Raw genomic sequence first — 20,879 nt, 5'->3', positions numbered from 1 at the left:
GACGGAGACTCCAGTATCTGGTCAAGTGGAAGGGATACGGCCAGGAGGATAATTCTTGGGTGAATGCATCTGATGTTCATGCCTCCGATCTGGTTCGTGCCTTTCATAGGGCCCATCCTGATCGCCCTGGTGGTTCTGGTGAGGGTTCGGTGCCCCCTCCTTGAGGGGGGGGTACTGTTGTGAATTTGGATTCTGGGCTCCCCCGGTGGCTACTGGTGGAATTGAACTGGTGTCTTCATCTTCTCTGTTCACCTGTTCCCATCAAGATGTGGGAGTCGCTATATAACCTTGCTGCTCTGTTAGTTGCTTGCCGCTCTACAATGTTATCAGAAGCCTCTCTGTGCTTGTTCCTGCTCCTAGACAACTACTAGATAAGTTGGACTCTTGTCCATGTTTGTTTTTGCATTTTGTTCCAGTTCACAGCTGTAGTTTCGTTACTGTGTCTGGAAAGCTCTTGTGAACGGGAATTGCCACTCTGGTGTTATGAGTTAATGCCAGAGTTTTAAAGTAATTTCTGGATGGTGTTTTTTGATAGGGTTTTCAGCTGACCATGAAAGTGTCCTTTCTGTCTTCTGCTATGTAGTAAGTGGACCTCAAATTTGCTAAACCTATTTTCATACTACGTTTGTTATTTCATCTTAACTCACCGCCAATACATGTGGGGGGCCTCTGTCTCCTTTCGGGGTATTTCTCTAGAGGTGAGCTAGGACTAATATTTTCCTCTGCTAGCTTTATTTAGTCCTCCGGCTGGGCTGGGCATCTAGAATCAACGTAGGCATGCTACCCGGCCACTGCTAGTTGTGCGTTAGGTTTAGTTCATGGTCAGCTCAGTTCCCATCTTCCAAGAGCTAGTTCCTATATATGCTTATGCTATGTTCTCTTGCCATTGAGATCATGACAAAGTGCTGTACGCTCGGCCTGCCTTTTTGTATATTTTTTGGACAAATTGGCGGTCTTAGGGCTTACTAGGGCCAGACGACGAGAGCGGGGGCGCCATTTGCGCAGGATATCTAGGGTGCCAACCCCCGCAGGCAGGTAGTGAGCATCTAGGCACAGTGTATTAGGCTATAGGCCGTTTAGGGATATGTGCAATCATAGTGCGTGTTATTGAAAATTATTACAGCACTTTTGCAGTTTATTATTACCCAGTGCCCCTTTTATAGAGTATATTTATTTGTTTGTCTGTTTGAATGTTCTGCTGTTTGTCTATCTTCTCTCACTTGAGGGTTTCTTAGGGTGAGTTAGGGGAGCCTACGTTGAGCGGGGGCGCCATTGCGCAGGTTTTCATAGGGTGCCAACCTCCGCAGCAAGGTAGGGGCTAGACAGTGTGATATTAGGGACTCTATGCACCCTGTATCTTTTCTACAGCCAAACAGTGGACAGTTTTTAGGTCGTGATTGTTGTTTTTATCTATAATTACAATAAATGTTATGTTTTATTATATAAGTATTATCTGATATTTAGTGCTGGATTCCACTAAGTTTGCACCTCGCTACTTGGGTCCCTTCAAGGTCCTCGAACAAGTTAATCCTGTGGTCTACCGTCTAGTCCTTCCTCCACGCCTAGGTATCACCGACACCTTTCATGTGTCCCTCCTTAAGCCCGTATACATGTCCCGGTTTTCTGAGTCATCTGCCGGGACATCTGGTTCGTCTACGGACGATTACGAGGTGTACGCTATTTTGGGGTGCAACGTGGTTCGTGGCAAAAAATTTTATTTGGTGGACTGGAAGGGTTACGGTTCTGAGGATAGGTCCTGGGAGCCTGCTGAGCACATTCGGGCTCCGCACCTCATTGCTGCCTTCGAACGTAGCGAGGCCCAAGGATGGGGGGGCCATGTTAGGGGTCGAGTTCCCACCTCTGCACAGGGGGAATCTTGGTCCATCTCCGCTGCGGTCTCCCATTCTCCTCCTGCCGCAGTGGATCCTGCGTCTCGCTCAGTCTGACTCTGTACAAAGAGTTACTGCTGCTTTCCCTGCTTCTGCCATTGAAGTCAGTGCAGGGCAGCGGCGAGCAGACGCTTCTGGGACTAAGTCCTGCTTTTCTCCTTCTGAGCATGCCCAGAGTAAGATCTCTCAGTGGAGATCGAGGGTCACATGATCAGATACTGCAGCTTAGGCCATTGGTCCTTCAGGAAGGTCCTGTAGGTGCTCACGCTCTGTGGCAGCCTCTCATTGGTCCTTCTAGGAAGGTCCTGTACGTGCTGCAACTATTTAAGGCTCGCATGGCCGCACGGCCATGCGCTAGTGTTGTTCTAAGTTATGTACTTTGCGCCAGTGTGGTCATGTATGATTGTGTTCAGGGACCCGGCTGAAATAAGCCCCTAGAATGCTGGCACCTCCGGCGAGGAGTTTGTGTGTTTGTGTATTCAGGGACCTGGCTGAAATAAGCCCCTAGAATGCTGGCACCTCCGGCTAGGAGTTTTGTGTGCGTGCATAACCACTGACTGCTCTCGTTTGGGTAGTTGTTATGATCTGGTGACCTTGGAGCCGCATGAAAACTTTCTCTGGAGTCGGTGGAACCTGTACTGACCGCAAATCCTGAACTAACACCGCAACTAGAAGTAGCCGTGGGGTGTGCCTAACAAACCCTAGACACCTCGACACAGCCGGAGGACTAAATACCCCTATAGATGGAAATAGGAATGCTATCTTGCCTCAGAGCAGACCCCCAAAGGATAGGCACCCCCCCACGAATAATGACTGTGAGTAGGAGAAGAATAGACACACGCAGGTAGAAAACAGGATTTAGCAAAAGAGGCCACTCTAGCTAAATAGGAAAGGATAAGACAGATTACTAGGCGGTCAGTATTAAAACCCTTCCAAAATATCTACAACAGATAATACAAAAAGTTCCACAATCTAACTAAAGACATGGAATGTATATCTGCCACTCCAGAGAATCCAACAAGACTGAGAAAATACTGACACAATCTAAGCTGGACAAGAAAACACAAAGAATAGCACTGAATTGTGAAGCACACAGCATGTGTGCCACAGGAAAAAAAAACAGACACTTATCTTTGCTGATTTGGCAGAAAGGCAGGAGGAACCAGGCAGAGGTCCTACACCAACAATTGACAACTGGCAAGGACTAATGAATCCTGCACACCTAAATACCCCAGTCAGAACTGCAATCAGCAGACACACCTGACCAGGACTGCAACCCAGGGACAACTGCATTACCACCTACTACCACCGTAGGGAACCCAAAAGCAGAATTCACAACAGGTAGTTAGCCTGTGCCACTGTGAAGTCTAACAGGGCGCAGTGCTTTGAGTTCACTGAAGTGCGTGAAGTAACAGAGAGCTCATACAGCCATATAGTTCCGCCGTTTGCTAGCAGCAGGTTCGCCTGCACGGTGGACCCCGGGCTGCGAAAGCATCTATTATAATAAAATCTCTATATTCATTCGGTGCGTTCCGCTAGCCCTAACATAGTGTTTCTTTGATTTCTAGGTTCCACATCGTGAAGCCACCATTGACAACGACCTCTTAATAACATTGGTGCAGGAGCGAGTTCCGTTGTGGGACACCTGGGAACAGCGGCACTCGGATACTGTGGTCATTCGGCGGCTGTGGGATGAAGTGGCCATATCACTGTTGGATGATTGGGACCATGCCACGCCACAAGTCAGAAAGGATTTTTGTAAGTATTGCAATGTGGTCTGACGCGGCACTGAACCTGTGGTGCATTGTTTTACAATTTCTTTTTTTTTTCCCCTTCACAGTGAAGAGAGTCAAAGTCCAGTGGCTTTCGATGAAGGATCACTTCAATAAGGACATGAGAGAGGAGAGTTGGGTTCAAAGTGGTGCTGCTGAAAAGATTTCCAAATACAAGTACCATCGTAGTGTCTCCTTCCTGAGGTCTGCGGTTGGTCATCGAACGTAAGTATTTTTGTGTTGTATTCCATGGTATAACATCTGAATTTTGTAGTAATGTTTTTAATTTCTTTTTCAAACAGAACCTGGAGCAGCACCGCTGAACCTGGATCGTCCTCTCTTGGAGCAGCCCCTCATCGAACACCGAACAGTCTCAGTCATCCACCAGCGATGCAGCAAGTGGACAGGCTTCACAGGCTGGAGAACAGGCAGCAGGTCCTTCAGGTTTTCCACTGGCCCTGTCCTCTGCCACTGTTTTTTGTGGCTCTTCTCGCCAGTGGCAGAAAGCCTGGAACATGCCACTCATGCCCGAGTTTGTTCACGTAGGATCGGTCTTCCAGAATGGCCTAAAGACCCTTGGAGACAGACTGGAAAGTGGGTTCGTGCATGTGAACTCACTTTTCCAGGAAGTCAACCTACACCTTGACCGCCTGGAAGCCGACTTTCAGAGACCGGCACAACATTTATTTAATGCTATATAGCGGGGCATGTCAGAAAACCTTACACCTGATCTCCAGCTGAATGTGATGCAGGCCTACCATGCTGCTTACAGCCAGGCTATGCAGCAGACTCGGTACTTCCAGCAGCCACACATGGCATTTCCGGCTGTTCCGCCACTAACCAGGTTCACCACCATGCCGAGTCTTGCTGCACACCTGTCTACCTCCACCATTAAGCCGTCCTGCTTCGCACCTGTCTACCTCAACCACCATGCCGAGTCCTGCTGCGCACCTGTCTACCTCCACCACCATGCCAAGTCCTGCTGCACATCACCCTCAAGCCACCACTCCCACCCTCCCAAAGAAAAAAGGAAGCAAACAGAAGGCCAGTACCAGTTCAGCACAGCAAATGAAGAAGACTAGGACCAGCAAACGTACCCCCAAAACTTTCCTACCACCTCCACCCTCATCTTCCAATGTGTCTGTGTTTTTTAATTTGTCTCTCTCTTCCCACGCTTCCACTTCTAATGTGTCTTCTTCCTTCCTTGACCTCCCAGACCCCACGCATTTTGTAGGCCCTTCCCCTGAAACCCCTTTATCATCCACACATGCTAGCCAATCATCCCAGCCCCATACCCCCATGTCCATCATATTTCACCCTCCAACATTCCCCAAAGCTAATTTTTTATTCTAATTTTTTATTGTTAAATAAAATTTTGCTTTTGTTTGCACATTCACAGTGTGTTCTTTATCTCTGTATGCGCCGTCGCCACACCTATGTGCCGTCGCCACAAACACACACACTTATGTGTATTGTATTGTTGGAGGAACTTGGAACAGGTGTTTAACTAGAGCTTTTTTATTAGTTTAGTCACCAAACATTACAGGAACTTTTTAACATTACAGGTAAATTGAAACTTTCCATTACAGGTACATTAAATTACAGGTACATTTTAACATTACAGATACATTTTAGCGGGTTAAACCATTTTGTCTTGCCATGCCAGACGTCCATTATCAGAAACAAAGTAGGCAGCAAATGTATCCCTCATTTGGGCAATTTCCACTGACGTCCTCAGAGGGTGGTCTCAGTAATCACGCAATGTGGTAGTAACAGGTTCCTCTAATTCTATGTTTGGTTGCTCTTTAGCCAGGATGTAGTTGTGCAGAACAACACACGCTTTCACAATGTCATCAATAGTATCAATTTTTAGATTAATGTCTGTTCCCAAAATGTGCCATTTAGAGACTAGCAATCCAAAGGCACACTCCACAGTTCTTCATGCCCTTGTCAGTTGTAAATCTTTTTTGTGTGATTTAAGTCCCGGCTTGAGTACGGTTTTAGGAGGTTGGCAAACATTTGGAATGCTTCCTCCCCAACCACATCAAATGGCATTGGTGGTCCTTCAGTGTTGGGAAGAGGTTGTGGAGGTGGAAAATTAAAATCATTACCATACAAACATTGGCCTATGTCAGAGTTTTTAAAAGTCTGTGAGTCATTTCCTCGTCCAAATGAGACAATGTCAACAGCGACAAATCTACAGTCAGCATCTGTAATCACCATGAGAACAATGGAAAAGTATTTTTTATTATTGAAAAACTCGGATCCACTTCCAACTGGTTTCCTAATGCAAATGTGTTTGCCGTCCACAGCCCTCAAACAGTTAGGAAAATTACAAATGCCCATACATTTACGCAGCATTTTACAGCCACAGTTCAGTTGTGGTTTGGGGAGGAATTCTGCATGCAGAACGTCACATAAAGCACAGCAGGTGTCTGCAACAATCCCAGAAAGGGTGGACACACCAATCCGGAATTGTTAATGGAGAGATGATGATGTCTCTCCAGTAACCAGGAATCTGAGGAACAGAAAATGGAAAAAAAAAATCAGAACATGGCTTTTAGAAAAAAAAGTCAGTACATGGCTTTTAGAAAAAAAAGTCAGTACATGGCTTTTAGAACAATCATATTAATGACAGGTGTTTCTTTTTCAAAATTACGTCACCAACAGACGTTCCTCAGCAGGAATTGCTCGTCGTAGCTGTGTGTCGTGCCTGGTGATGAATCCTCTCACACGTTGCAGTAAGACATCAAAGTTCTGTTCCGACATCCTGGTGTAGTCGAAAAACTTCTGAGGGTTTGCACGCAGCTCAGTGCACAATGAGTGGTAGGCTCCACAGCTCTCTCGGACTTCAACGATAGGGTGTTGCCAGTAGTGACGATGACGTCTTCTCCGTCTTTCTCTTTTTCTTACTTCATAACAACAAACTGCAAAGGCATAAGCCAAGTTCAAATCCAAATCCAGATTACGATATAAGCTCTCCATGCAAAGATCTATCTTGCAGCAGTATACAGCACCAAAAGATGAGGATTTCATCTGTAGAAGGATCTATATAGAGAATTTCCATGAGACTCGCCCATTGGACGTGGCTTGTGTCAAGGAAATTCTCCTGGAAAAGAATTGTCCTATCGAACGCATGCACATAAATAATGCAAATACATGCCAAAATGCATGTAAAAACAGCTTTTTTTGGTGTCATCCGTAAGATGATGTGAATAAAAAACGCTGCGTTTGCATGCGTTTTGACATGCTTTTGCGCATGTGGATGATACACTGACTCAAACTAATGTGAACTTAGCCTGCTGTTTCTTTTCCAAGAGTACTCGGCTGCTGTTGCAACTAAACGCAAGACCTTTAATCCCGCATGTGCAATCTTAGCAGGAAAGAATATTTGTTTTGGGCTGCAATTGCCAGCAATTTTACGCTTTTCCATGAATGGGAAAAACTGGGTCTTTAACCCCTTAACCCCTTAAACCCCAAGGGTGGTTTGCACGTTAATGACGGGGCCAATTTTTACAATTCTGACAACTGTCCCTTTATGAGGTTATAACTCTGGAACGCTTCAACGGATCCTGATGATTCTTGTTTTCTCATGACATATTGTACTTCATGATAGTGGTAAAATTTCTTTGATATTAGGCCTCTTTCACATTTCCGTCTTTCATTCCCGGTTATAATGCGTCGTTTTGTGAAAAAAACGCATCCTGCAATTTTGCCCACAGGATGCGTTTCATTGTACATTTTTTCCAGACAACGTGTCGCCAAATTCCGCAGGATCCAGTGCCCGATGGACGAAACGTGTGGCCATACGTCGCGATAAGTCGCTAATACAAGTCTATGGGAAAAACCCATAGACTTGTATTAGCGACGTATCGCGACGTATGGCCACACGTTTCGTCCATCGGGCACTGGATCCTGCGGAATTTGGCGACACGTTGTCTGGAAAAAATGTACAATGAAACTTTTTTGTCTGCGTTGGAAAAATGTGCGACGACGCATCCTGCGGCATACGTCGTTGGCTAGAATGGAAGCCTATGGCCGCAGAATCCGTCATGGCACGTCGTATGATGGAATCCAGCGCTGGAATACATTTTTTACACTGAGCATGATCCAAATCAGTATTTAGTAGCCAATTGGCCAGACAGCCCCAAATGTATAAAAACCTGGCCTGTGGCTTCATTCCTCAATGTGCCAGCAAGACTCCTGCCTGCCAACTATCAAGACTCCTGCCAACCATCCAGAAGCCAGCCAGCATCCAGCCAGAAGCCAGCCAGCATCCAGCCAGAGGCCAGCCAGCATACAGCCAGAGGCCAGCCAGATGCCAGCCAGAGGCCAGCCAGCATCCAGCCAGAGGCCAGTCAGCATCCAGCCAGCCAGCATCCAGCCAGAGGCCTGCCAGCCAGTGTGAGTCTTGCCGTTTTTGTGTGTGTGTGAGCGTGCATGCATGTGTGTGTGCGTGTGCATGCCTGTGTGTGTGTGCGGAGGAGAAATTGGTGTGCACTAAGGTTAAAATAAGGCGAGGTGCAGGTGTAGAGGACTGGAATGTCCTGATACACTAGAATTAAATTAAATACACCGCACACTCTAAGTGTATCATTTGTGGAAAACTTGAAATTTATTGAAGTGCTATAGACATATCATTCAACAATGCAGAATGCGACCAGAAGTCAAACTGACAACGTTTCGACTCCTCCCGAGTCTTTATCAAAATGGTCGCTTAGCAAGGTGAATAGTAGTATAGCATAAATAGTATCCTCGTGGTATAAAGAGTATCTTACAAAATGGTATTAATAATAGGCAGGTGGCCTTTCGTTATGGTACCGCAGGTATAGTCTTGCAGAGTTGGTGGGAGTATTGCGAGTATATTTGTAGCTCAAAGAATGCGACGTTCCTGTTGTGCCGTAAAGCGGATCCTGGCAGGCTTAGTAGGTAGTAAGGGGGTTAACCTCATGTGGTATAAGATCAGCAGATGGATCTAACGTGACGTAGGTACTGCCTAGGACCACTGTTGGTGTGGGGCTATCCTCTGGCAATGTAAGTAGATAAGTAGCAGCAGCTAAGAAGCTGAAAACAGGATGCTTCTTTTTGCGCAAGGCTCCACAATGGCTGTAGGCGGCGGTATCAAGGAATAGGTGTCATAAATGGCAAAAGGGGGCCATGAGTTGGAGACCTCTTCGGGTGCTGGGGTGTCGGCGGCGCTCCTGCGCCTTGCTGTAGAGGCAGGTCTGTGTGTGTGTGTGAGCGTGCATGCGTGTGCGTGCATGTTTATTTTTTATTACTGTGATGTATTTCTAAAGTAGTGTGGCGTGTGTTAAATGTGTTTTCAGTGCATGTGTGGCGTGTGTGTGTAATGGTGGTGTGTGTGGTGCGTGTCTGTGTCCTTTTTTTGTAAAAATTGTATTGGTTAAAAAGTTTACATTTAAAATGTACTTGTATTTACAATAAAGAGCATTGTAGCTCCTAATTGTGATGTTTTACAAAAAAAATAAATAAATAAAACATTACAAATTTTTCTTCAGACTGTACGTAGTATCATTTCACAAAGGTAAATTTGAAAGTGTGGTGTATGTAAAACTGTACACACAACATGCAATACAGAGTTGGTTGAGGGTTTGATTTTGTTAAATAAAAGGTGTATGAAAATTGTAAGAGGTATTTTTTTTTTCTTTTTTACATTTGTAAAGGGATCTTTTCAAATCACATATGTGGTCAATACATTTTTAACTGGTGTTTAGGCATTAAAACTTTGAAGGAGGGTATTTCTTTCAAAATTTATTTTACTTTTTTTGGGAGGGGGGAAATGTTTTTACGCATATTTTAGCGCATATTATTGAACTAGGATATCCAGCTCAGACTTGTGTGCCTTGGGTACATTTTTTAGGGTTTTACAGAACTGTGTTTTTTGGCCTGCTTGGATATTGCTCAGATATAACATTTGAGCAGGGTGGTTTCTAAATCTATTAAATTAGCTTTTTGGGGGGGTTTGTGGGTCCTATGGTGATTATTTTAGGGGTGATTTTCCAAATTATACTAGCTGTGGAGCAACTTTTTATGTTCAAATTCAGCTGACTAAACATATACTTTCACTATTGTTTTATAATTGCAGTACCAGTCCGAACCATTGCCAGCTGGGCCCTTCCAGGCCGAAGTTTGTATTGAACCAGCGATACTTTGTCGTGATGCAAGTATTAAAGACCACAAAGCTTTGAATACAAATTGTATAGTAGCTAACAAGTGTCTTTATACTTGCAGTACCAGGCCATACCAGACCGAACTGTTGCCAGCCGGGCCCTTCCAGGCCGAAGTTTGGATTGAAACAGCGATACTTTGTTGTGATGTAAGTATTAAAGACCACAAAGCTTTGAATACAAATTGTACAGTAGCTAACAAGTGTCTTTGTACTTGCAGTACCAGGCCATACCAGGCCGAACCGTTGCCAGCCGGGCCCTTCCAGGCCGAAGTTTGGATTGAACCAGAGATACTTTGTCGTGATGTAGTTATTAAAGACCACAAAGCTTTAAATACAAATTGTATAGTAGCTAACAAGTGTCTTTATACTTTCAGATAACAGGAAAACAAATTGTCTTCTTCTGGGAGCCCCCCTTCGCAGTGTAGGCGTATTGAGGTATGTTTAAAAATATATATATATTTTTTTCTTCTTAAATTTTTGGCTTAACACTATATATGCATTACTTATGTTTTCACAGGAAGCTGAAGCAGCAGAGGGCATCTCAGAAGGAGACGGGGTGGGTGGAGAAATGCCAGGAGCAGGCGCGCAGAGTGTAATTTTTGCAGAAACAGTTTCTTTAGACATCACAGTGCGCCCAACACAGACAAAACATATCATCATACATCACAGTACACATAAAACATATGCCTACAGCCAACATAATTTATTTTACTTTTGTTATAGTCTGCTGCAAGTTCTGGCCAACACCATGAAGGTCCTCCCAGCAGCTCCTGACGTGATCGCCGCAGCAGTCAGCCTCCAGTAAGTACTTTTTTTTTTTGCATTGGTAGTTTTTTTTCTTCTATTTTAACAGCCTTCACAGTGTGGTCCCAACTCCGATGGTGAGGAAGGCGGACTGGATGTTGACCGCCTCAACGAAGAAGTCCGCGAGCGGGAGCTGCTGTGGAACATGGCTGACCGCCGCCGTGCTGATCAGTTGGTTACCCGTCGGCTGTGAGCAAATATGCTTCATCGTTGTGGACAACTGGGAGGACCTTGAACCTAGGCAGCAGACTCGAGCAGGTAAGTAGTCACATTTCAGTAATTTCGGTAGCAGGTCGAAATGTGTTGTAATTAACCCTTTTTTTTGTATATTCTTCTCTTTACAGGTGAAAGGGTAATGAAACGGTGGTGGTCACTCAGGGATCGCTTCAAGAGGGAGTTCAACAATATAAGTACGCAGGGCCCTGTCGTTCCTCCGGTCGACGATGTTGAGTAGAAGGTAAATATTCCACAGCCCATTTACTAATGTTTACCTGTGTAACCTTTTTTTGTTTCAGCCAGGACTTTTTCCTATCAATATAGAAAAATATTTAGAATTGAGAGTCCTCAGTGGTTGATACCTTTTAATGGCTAACTGAAAAGATGGTAACAAATTGCAAGCTTTCGAGACTACTCAGGTCTCTTCATCAGGCACAGACTAAAAGAAATTCTGGAGAATCACATATTTATGCACAACATATCACAGAAAAAAAAAAACATGGATAAGACAGGTGACATGAAGCAGAATTACCATGAGTGATAAACAGTTATGTCCATAAATATTGGACCAGTGCTTCGATAAGGAATGTTTTATTGTCCTCTGATTGGGGTCTGGTTCTGTTGTGATGACCTCACATGGTCTGAGAGGCAAATTCCTTAGTTCCTTAGTTGATGTAAAAAGACATAAATCCATGCGACACATTCATTCCTGCACTAAGACTGTCAAAGGTCATCATGAGTTTATATTCCCATATTCTTCTGTCTCTTTGAGATTTGAAGTTCATGTCCATAATGTTATGATTGGGGAGACAAAAATGTATTGCCACAGGTAGATCCATTCTTTTTTCTCTTATTGTGTGGCGGTGAGAATTCATTCTTGTTCTAAACTTTTGCCCTGTCTCCCCCACATACAGACCCCCAGTTGGACATTTAGTACAAATATGTAGGTACACCACATTAGAAGGGCGCCTTGACATGGCAATTGGGCTCATATATATTAGCCAATCTATGCGCGAAGTACCTTCCTTTTTTTTATAGCAACTTTTGCAGATAAATGTTTCATGTGTATATTATATAGCGCTTTTTTCCATTTTTTCCTATTTCCTATGGCAGCAATGCAGTTCCAATGTTCTAGAGTAATCCTTCATTGTATATTATAGTGCAACCTTACCATTTGTTGTTTATGTGCAAACTAAGATAGCCAGCCTCCATTTTAAATAGCCCACTTTTACCTCTGATTGGTCCTCCCCCCAATAAGCTCAGCCCACTTGCGTTCCAGCTTGGAGAGCATGGAAGTCTCTGTTTCACCTTCTGGCAAGATGCAGTAGAGGAAGTACACTTCCCCACGCATGCTCCGTCTGGGACGCACAGAAGTAATGAAATATAACTTCCGGTTCACAGTGTCACGGACCATGCTGGACTGCGCATGATCAGGGAGCGACGCAAGGCATCAGATATTCATCACTCCTACTGCACATGGTCAGGGGCCGGTATAAGAGGGATCAAAAATAACAGAAGAGAAGATCTTAAGGAACATTAATAATAAACATTTGGTTCCCTATCCTCCTGCATCATGTGTATTAATTTCCATTTAAGAGCATGAAAGCATGAATTGATTGGAATAGATTCTAACTGGTAATTTCATTGATATGCATTGCATCAGCCTATTGCGATACAACAATTTGAATAGCTATAGCGAGTCATTATCATAAACAAAATAGGGGGGATTTTATTGGGAAAAGAGCAGGCTACAAAGGAGATCATATAAAATATATATAAATCACAACGATCTGTGTACCCCCAAATCGGGGCAAATATTTAGCGCATAGCTAGTTTATGTGTCTGTCAAGGTCCGAAGACGAGGGTCAGGTAGGTCTATACAAAACCAGCAAATGACATCTGCTCATCTATCCCTTTGGGTTTAAAGGAATCCAACCTAAACATCCACTCACATTCAATCTTAGAATGGACCTGTCACGATCACCCCCTCTGGGGTAGGATTTTACTATTTCAATGATCATAAATCTAACATTGTCAATATCTCCCTGATGAAACATCTTCATGTGTCTGGCTAGGGGGGTATCTCTATCATTTTTAATATCCCCCAGGTGTTCATCCACTTTACTCCGAAATTCCCTCTTTATTTTCCCTACATAATCTCTCGGGTATGGGCATGTGGCCAAATATACAACCCCCAAGGTTTTACTATTTGAGAAATTCCTGTGATAGAAATATTTCCCTGTTGAGGAGCTTCTGAAGGACTTATTGGGTTTCATCCATTTGTACAACTGGCAATCCCCACATTTAAAGAAACCACATGGTTTCCTATCAAGCCACGTTCTCTTGCTTATGAGTTTTTTTTATAGTGGCTATGTACCAACATATCTTTAAGGGACTTTCCCATCCTGTATGTGATATTCGGATGTTCCCAAACTATATCTCTCAGTTCTGGATCCATCCTTAAAATATCCCAGTGTCTACTGATCACATCCCTTACCCTCCAATGTTGTTGATTGAAGGTGCCAATGATCCTGGTCATCTCATTAGGGGCATCATCTGCTTTTCTCCGTTTTTGTGACAGGGACTGTCTATCCTCCTTCTCTGCACTTTTATAGGCCAAATCCAGAATGTGACCTTGATAACCCTTTTCCCTGAAACTGCTATGCATATCCCCCCACCTGACTTTGGAAAGTATTGATGTTAGAGCAGTTCCTCCTTAGTCTAAAGAACTGGTCCTTGGGGATGCCTTTTTTCAATGGGGCTGGGTGGTGGCTACTCCAATGTAGGAGACTGTTGGTACTTGTGGGTTTACGATAAATATTTGTAGATAAAGTACCATTGGGTTCTTAATTATGACGTCAAGAAATGGTAATTCATCATTATGTAATTCTGATGTAAAACCCAAATCAATGTTATTGATGTTTAACTCCATGACCAATGACAAATTTATTAAACTGATCACCTGTTCCTATCCAGACGACAAAGTTGTCATCTATAAATCTATACCAAATTGACATGTATTTGTGCCACCACCTCATATCCTCCCCAAAGAAGACTGTTTCCTCTCACCAGCCCAGGAACAGATTAGCCTACGATGGGGCACATGGGCTTCCCATCGCAGTGCCCCTGAGCTGGTGGAAGTACTTCCCGTTAAACACAAAGGCATTATGGGAGAGAGTGAGGAGAGTTATAACGAACTCATTGTGTCCAGTACAAACTATGGACCTCTGCGTGAGAAAATGATGGACTTCTTGGGTGCCAAATTCATACGGGATATTGCTATAAAGTGCCTCCACATCTATTGATGCAAGAAAGACATCTTTTTCCACATGGAATCCCTCCAGTTTCTGTAGCATGTCAGAGGTGTCCCTAATATAGGAGGGGAGAGATAAGACAAATGGGAGAAGAATCTTATCAATGTAGATACCACAATTTTGGGTCAGTGAGTCGACTCCAGACACAAATGGTCGACCCTTCAATGGGGTTAGGCCCTTATGAACTTTAGGCAGTGTGTAAAAAGTCGCTACAAGGGGGCTTGTTGGCAACAAAAAACCATACTCATTCTTTGAGATAAAGCCACTATCAAGTGCCTCATCCAGGATATGTTTTCATGTCCTCTTGTAAGGCTACTTTCACACACCAGTTTTTTGCTGTCAGGCAGAATCCGGAAAATTTTGGAAAAAAACGGATCCATTGCAAATTGTGAAAAACTGAAGCAATTAATCCGTTTTTTCGCCGGATCCAAGTATGTGGATCTGCCGGCTATTTTGGATTCTGGGGAAGGAGAGAGAGAGAGAGAGAGAGACCTCAGAATGGAAAATGCATGATTTGTTTAAAAAAATGAATCCGTCGCCGGATTCCATCATTTACCCTCACGTTTCATCCGTTTTTTCACCGGACAGAAAAAACATTCCTATATCCGTTTTCTCCGGCCGCCGGAAAACAAATTTTTGACTGATCCGGCAAAAAAGGGATGAAACGTGAGGCTATCCGGCGCTAATACAAGTCTATGAGAAAAAAAATGATCTGGCGGCAACTTTCGCTGGATCTGTTTTTTTCAAAATTCGCCAGATTGTGCCTGACGGCAAAAAACTGATGTGTGAAAGCAGCCTAAGTGGTCATGGGATCCGATTTTAGGATCTCATATGTATCTCTGTCCTGAAGGATGACATTACACATCTCACAGTATTCAGAATGATTTATATCCACCAGATTACCCTCTTTGATCACTATCTGTTCATTTTTCCTCAATCCTTCCAGGGCCAGTGTCTCATTGTCTGTGAAATTCTGTAAACCATCTCTATCAACTGCCGATATTCTAGCTAGATCCCTCTCAACTAATTGTAAAAAGATATCTATATTCGTTGTTTCCCCCTGTGGCCACATCTTTACACTTTTCTTTTTAAGCTCTGTAAAGGGACCCTGACCGTTGTCCTGATCCCAGCTATTTTCCTTTTTATAGGCCCAACAAAGCTGGACATCCCTCCATATCATCCTCCTAAAGACCTTGTCGAAGACATTCCTCACTGTCATTGTGAATAAAAAACTTTTTCCATTTTAGTTTTCTACAAAATAGATTGAGATCTTTTACCCATTCAAAACAATTGAATTGATGTGTGGGCACAAAATTTAAACCTATTAACAATACATTGCATTCCTCCCTAGAGATGGAGTGCAATGACAGATTGATGATTTGTCCCTTATTCAATTGAATTTGGTTCTGAGAAAGATGAGGCAGACACAGTTATACCTAAAGAGGAGGTCCCTGTTACCATATCCCCATTCCTGTGGCCATCCCTTTTCCCATATTGTCCTCTGTGGTTTTGCAATCTCTGTCTATGTGGCCTACCTCTGACAGGCTGTACCACCCCCCCGAGCATATATCGCTTTTTTCTGTGTCCAACATATCAATATCTGAGGATGAAGCTTCAGATTGTCTTTCCGAGTTGCCCCGCGGGCAAGGGGTACTCGGTACTGGGTCCTACTGCTTCACAGGGGGATGTCACGGTGGCTGCGACCCGGTCCGTGGCCCAGGGCGCCCATGTAAAAGGGGAAAGGTCTTTAAAGTGATAGAGATTGTGTTCGTTCGTTACGCCACCTGTGGTATTCGGTCAGGGTGACCGACGCTGCTTTAAGGGGTCCGCTGGGGTGATGTTATGGCAGCTAGATGGTATACCTTCCCACAGGTGAAGTATATACGCAGGGCTTCCCGGTGTGTAGATGGTAAATGGTGAATGGCGCAGTGAAGAACGAGGACACAAGGTTGCAGTCTCTTTACCTTTACTGAAGACTTCAGCATCCACAGTCCAGAGCACAGGGCAGGCAGAGTCCAGTCGGTTTGGAGGCCAGTCCAGAGTCCCCTTGTCCAGGTGGAAATCAGTAGCCTTCCCTTTGCGTTGCAGTGGTGTAGTCCCTTACTGCATATGGCTTCACATAAGGGTCTCACAGATGCGATGGTTTGCTCTCTCTGTCCCCCGTATAGGATAGGACAAAACCTGTATGACTGGTGACTTGAGCCTGTTTATAGCATCTCTTAGATAACCCGGCTCTGCGTGGTGTCACCGTGCCTCCTGGGTGTAGGTGCGGACAGGTAACCTGCAATTAGCTGTCCTGCCGGTCTCTGAAATAAGGTGTAGAGGTCCTTATTCCCTCTGTGTTCCGGCTACCGGGATTCTGCACCTCAGAAGGAGGCAGCCTGTTCGGGGCTGGTCTCCTTCTGGTATCCTCTCCTTTGCTTTGACTTCCTTCACGCTCACTGCAATACAATTCTGCCTTTCATGTCTCTTTCTGGGAGCTGCAACTCTGAGGGCATGCACAGCTCCGTTGACCCTCTGTCCTCCTCAGACTACTGTCTGGAACTCACTAACTCTCCCTACAGACTACCAGTTATATATATATATATATATATATATATATATATATATATATATATATATATATATATATATATACATATATATATATATATACACTCACTGGCCACTTTATTAGGTACACCTGTCCAACTTCTTGTTAACACTTAATTTCTAATCAGCCAATCACATGGCGGCAACTCAGTGCATTTAGGCATGTAGACATGGTCAAGACAATCTCCTGCAGTTCAAACCGAGCATCAGTATGGGGAAGAAAGGTGATTTGAGTGCCTTTGAACGTGGCATGGTTGTTGGTGCCAGAAGGGCTGGTCTGAGTATTTCAGAAACTTCTGATCTACTGGGATTTTCACGCACAACCATCTCTAGGGTTTACAGAGAATGGTCCGAAAAAGAAAAAAAATCCAGTGAGCGGCAGTTCTGTGGGCGGAAATGCCTTGTTGATGCCAGAGGTCAGAGGAGAATGGGCAGACTGGTTCGAGCTGATAGAAAGGCAACAGTGACTCAAATTGCCACCCGTTACAACCAAGGTAGGCCTAAGAGCATCTCTGAACGCACAGTGCGTCGAACTTTGAGGCAGATGGGCTACAGCAGCAGAAGACCACACCGGGTACCACTCCTTTCAGCTAAGAACAGGAAACTGAGGCTACAATTTGCACAAGCTCATCGAAATTGGACAGTAGAAGATTGGAAAAACGTTGCTTGGTCTGATGAGTCTCGATTTCTGCTGCGACATTCGGATGGTAGGGTCAGAATTTGGCGTAAACAACATGAAATCTTTGGGATGTGGTGGAACGGGAGATTCGCATCAGGGATGTGCAGCCGACAAATCTGCGGCAACTGTGTGATGCCATCATGTCAATATGGACCAAAATCTCTGAGGAATGCTTCCAGCACCTTGTTGAATCTATGCCACGAAGAACTGAGGCAGTTCTGAAGGCAAAGGGGGTCCAACCCGTTACTAGCATGGTGTACCTAATAAAGTGGCCAGTGAGTGTATATATATATATATATATATATATATATATATATATGGAGTGACCTAATAAATAGGAGCAGAAGCTCCCTCTGGTGGCCTGAAGTGTGAATGTGTTGCCTGTTTGTGATACCTGGATGCAGTTATCCTTTCTTACCTCCAAACGTAGCATCACTCTCCCCAAGGGGAAAGCAATACCACTGTGATGACCAGGACCCTGGGGCGCCGCACTCCCCTTCCCCCCATTAAATCCAGTACTCCCGGCCTGGGAAAAGAAAAACAACAGTTACAGGTTAGCAAAAGAGATACACATTAAAATGCAATAAATTTATAAAACAAATTAATATTTTAGCTAAAGCTTCCCTTTATGGGAGGTGAGGTCACTTGAACGTTACAAAACATATTTACATTGTAGGCCTACTTTCACGGATAGGAATCTTTAATAAAACAATATGATTATTAACTAACTATTAAGTGCCATGACCCTCACGGGTAAACTATCTTTTAAGTGCAAAGTCTTCGTCCAACCCCCGCGGGTTACTTTATTCTCTCCATTTTATCAAAAGTGCATCAGGATATCAACTACCTAAAACATGATTCTACTAAAAGTGAAATCTCAGCTTTCATCGCTATTACCTATATTAACTTCTTAATATATTAACCTTCTATCTTGTAACATACAAGTCTATCTGTCAAAGTGCAACGATTAAACATCCCCTTTAAGGGTTCAAACAATATTCAAGTCCTTGTCTTTTTGAGGTAGTGCAAACGTATCAATCACATTAATATTCAAGTCAATCACTAATGTTATAACAGCAGGAACAATGCGAGGGACCCGTCATTAACCCCCAACGTCGGGTTACAAGGCTTGTATCCAGACCTGGAATCTGCAGCGCCAAACGGGTTTATCTTCAGGTCCCAGGAAAACAAAGCAGTTCTCACAACAATGTTAGAAGCAGTCTTTTAAAACTTCTTTTGTAAAACCAGTAGGAAGCACCTTTAAGAAGGTGCAAACTATTTACAATGGACAGTTTTTTGCACAGTTCATGATTCACAGTTCTTTAAAAGAGAAGGTAACTTGTGCAAATATGTGCAAAAACATGGGATCCCTATAAACAGGGGACCCCTTTAAGAAGAAACCCTGGTAGGGTTCAGTAACCTTCTAACGGCAACAGTCCTTTTAAACTTGCAGAAAATAACTATTTACAGTCACTTTTCAGATTTGTTTTGTTTCACTGTGGTAGTACCGGCAATGGCAGTCCCTTTGGATATGGGCGGCTATCAGGTACCACATAAAGTGCGTCTGCACTCCTGATAGGAGTTTGGGTGCTTACTGACCTCTGCTCCACGACAGTCTGGGTGCACTTTGAACACATTGTGACCGGTGTAGGGGTCTCCTGTTCAGGTGGAGGCGATGCGGGGCAACATGGTACCGCTGATGGTAAGGGCTCCAGGCCGCGAGATGGCGATCTCCCCTCACTCAGCTCACGTTTATGCACGTGAAGGGCTTACCACCCCTTGTCTCCCCAATGTCTGGTGTAGGTGACGCGGTTACAAGGGTAGAGGTCCCTGCCAGGGTGTCCCTCCATCAAGTGTGCCTCCACATCCCGCCTGTTCACGAAGACCTCGGGGTAAAGTGTTGTGAATTCCGCTCATGGGCTCCCTCCTGTGGTTGTAAGTAGCACTTTTGTGAATTCTGCTCTTGGGCTCCCTCCTGTGGTTTTGAGTGGTATAGCTGCTTCTTGGATTTAGTATCAGCAGCTGCTTCCACTGATCTTCTTTCTGCTCAGCTATTTTAGTCTGGCTTTATCCCTCAATCAATGCCAGTTGCCAATTGTTCTTGCCTGGAGGCACGGCTCTTGGATTTCCCTGACACTCTGACCCGTTCAGCAAAGTTAAGTCCTTGCTTGTCCTTTTGCAGTCCACTTGTTGTGGACTTATTGTTCAGCACATTTATGTTTTGTTAATTTGTCCAGCTTATCAGTATGTATCTATTTAGCTAAGCTGGAAGCTCTGGGCTGCAGATTTTGCCCTCCACACCTTTAGTCAGGTGTGGAGATTTTTGCATATCTCTGCGGTGGACTTTTTCTAGTTTTTATTACTGACTGCACAGTGTTTCTTTCCTTACTGTCTATCTAGCTAGAATTGGCCTCCTTTGCTACATCTTGTTTCATACTACGTATGTCATTTCCTTCTCCTCTCACAGCCAATATTTGTGGGGGGCTGTCCTATCCTTTGGGGATTTTCTCTGAGGCAAGATAGCTTTCCTGTTTCTACCTTTAGGGGTAGCTAGTTCTCCGGCTGTGACGAGATGTCCAGGGAGTGACAGGAACATTCCACGGCTACTGCTAGTGTTGTGTTAAGATCAGGGACTGCGGTCTGTATAGTTACCACCTGCCCAGAGCTAGTCGCATGTCGCTCCTAAATTACCAGTCCATAACAGTGCAACTGGCCAAGAATGAGTTGAATGCATCTCAAAAGAAGGAAAAGAAAAAGAGTTCTGAGCCATTTTTTTTTTCTTTAGTCTGTTTTGTCTTTTTCCTTCCTCTTAATCTCTGGGTGGATTTGGGTGCAGACATGGATGTTCAGGGTTTGTTTTCTCGTGTGGATCAGCTTGCTGCAAGAGTTCAGAGTATCCAAGATTATGTTGTTCAGACTCCAGCCTTAGAGCCTAGAATTCCTACTTCAGATTTGTTTTACGGGGATAGATCTAAGTTTTTGAACTTTAAAAATAACTGAAAATTGTTTTTTGCTCTGAAACCCCGTTCCTCTGGTGACCCCTGTTGTGAACTGTGATTCTGGGCTCCCTCTGGTGGTCACTAACGGTATTGTGTTAGGCATGTCTTGTTGCAGGCCTGAGCTCCAGCTGTGTCGTTAAGCAGCGGGTGTTCCCTATTTAAGTCTCCTCCGGACTCAGTCTCTTGCCTGGCATCGTTGTATCCAGACCTATATGGTCTCCTCCGGATTCCTTTCAGTCTGTCTCATGCAAGAAAAGCTAAGTCCGTTTTGTATAATTTGGATCGTTTGCATTTTTCAGTGTCTTTGTCCAGCTTGCTTAATATTTGATTTTCTGGCTCGCTGGAAGCTCTAGGGGGCTGATATTCTCCCTCCGCACCGTCAGTCGGTGTGGGGGTTCTTGAATGTTCAGCGTGGATGTTTTTG

General features: G+C 44.2%; 1 protein-coding gene and 1 long non-coding RNA gene across 5 annotated transcripts in view; both read left to right on the top strand.

Moving 5' to 3' along the window:
• Positions 1-10,468, top strand: part of LOC143777932 (uncharacterized) — a 66,710-nt gene extending 56,242 nt beyond the window's left edge. Inside the window, exons 2-5 of one of the 2 annotated variants that reach the window (XR_013216479.1) lie at positions 9,768-9,842; positions 9,914-9,998; positions 10,070-10,286; positions 10,369-10,468. This is a non-coding gene — a long non-coding RNA (uncharacterized LOC143777932). Of the gene's footprint in view, positions 1-9,003; positions 9,843-9,913; positions 9,999-10,069; positions 10,287-10,368 lie in introns of those variants that run through there. The other variant, XR_013216478.1, reaches the window with a different exon arrangement.
• A 3-nt stretch (positions 10,469-10,471) lies between these two features.
• LOC143777900 (uncharacterized) lies at positions 10,472-12,435 on the top strand. Of its 3 annotated transcripts, none has more exons than XR_013216477.1 (4): positions 10,472-10,652; positions 10,742-10,913; positions 11,000-11,112; positions 12,273-12,435. XR_013216477.1 is itself a non-coding variant. In XM_077267346.1 (4 exons), exons 1-3 carry the CDS (start codon positions 10,600-10,602, stop codon positions 11,107-11,109), a joined length of 339 nt encoding a protein of 112 aa, XP_077123461.1. In that variant the 5' UTR covers positions 10,472-10,599; the 3' UTR covers positions 11,110-11,112; positions 12,273-12,435. The 3 variants fall into 3 exon arrangements, 2 of the variants coding, with proteins under 2 accessions (XP_077123461.1, XP_077123462.1); XM_077267346.1 differs by having other exon boundaries at positions 10,738-10,913; XM_077267347.1 differs by having other exon boundaries at positions 10,738-10,913; positions 12,151-12,435.
• The last annotated feature ends 8,444 nt before the right edge of the window (positions 12,436-20,879 follow it).

The sequence above is a fragment of the Ranitomeya variabilis genome, chromosome 1, assembly GCF_051348905.1.
Source record: "Ranitomeya variabilis isolate aRanVar5 chromosome 1, aRanVar5.hap1, whole genome shotgun sequence".
NCBI classification, from domain to species: Eukaryota; Metazoa; Chordata; class Amphibia; order Anura; family Dendrobatidae; genus Ranitomeya; species Ranitomeya variabilis.
The sequence above is the reverse complement of the archived record's forward strand: the minus strand, read 5'-3'. Positions and strand labels throughout refer to the sequence as shown.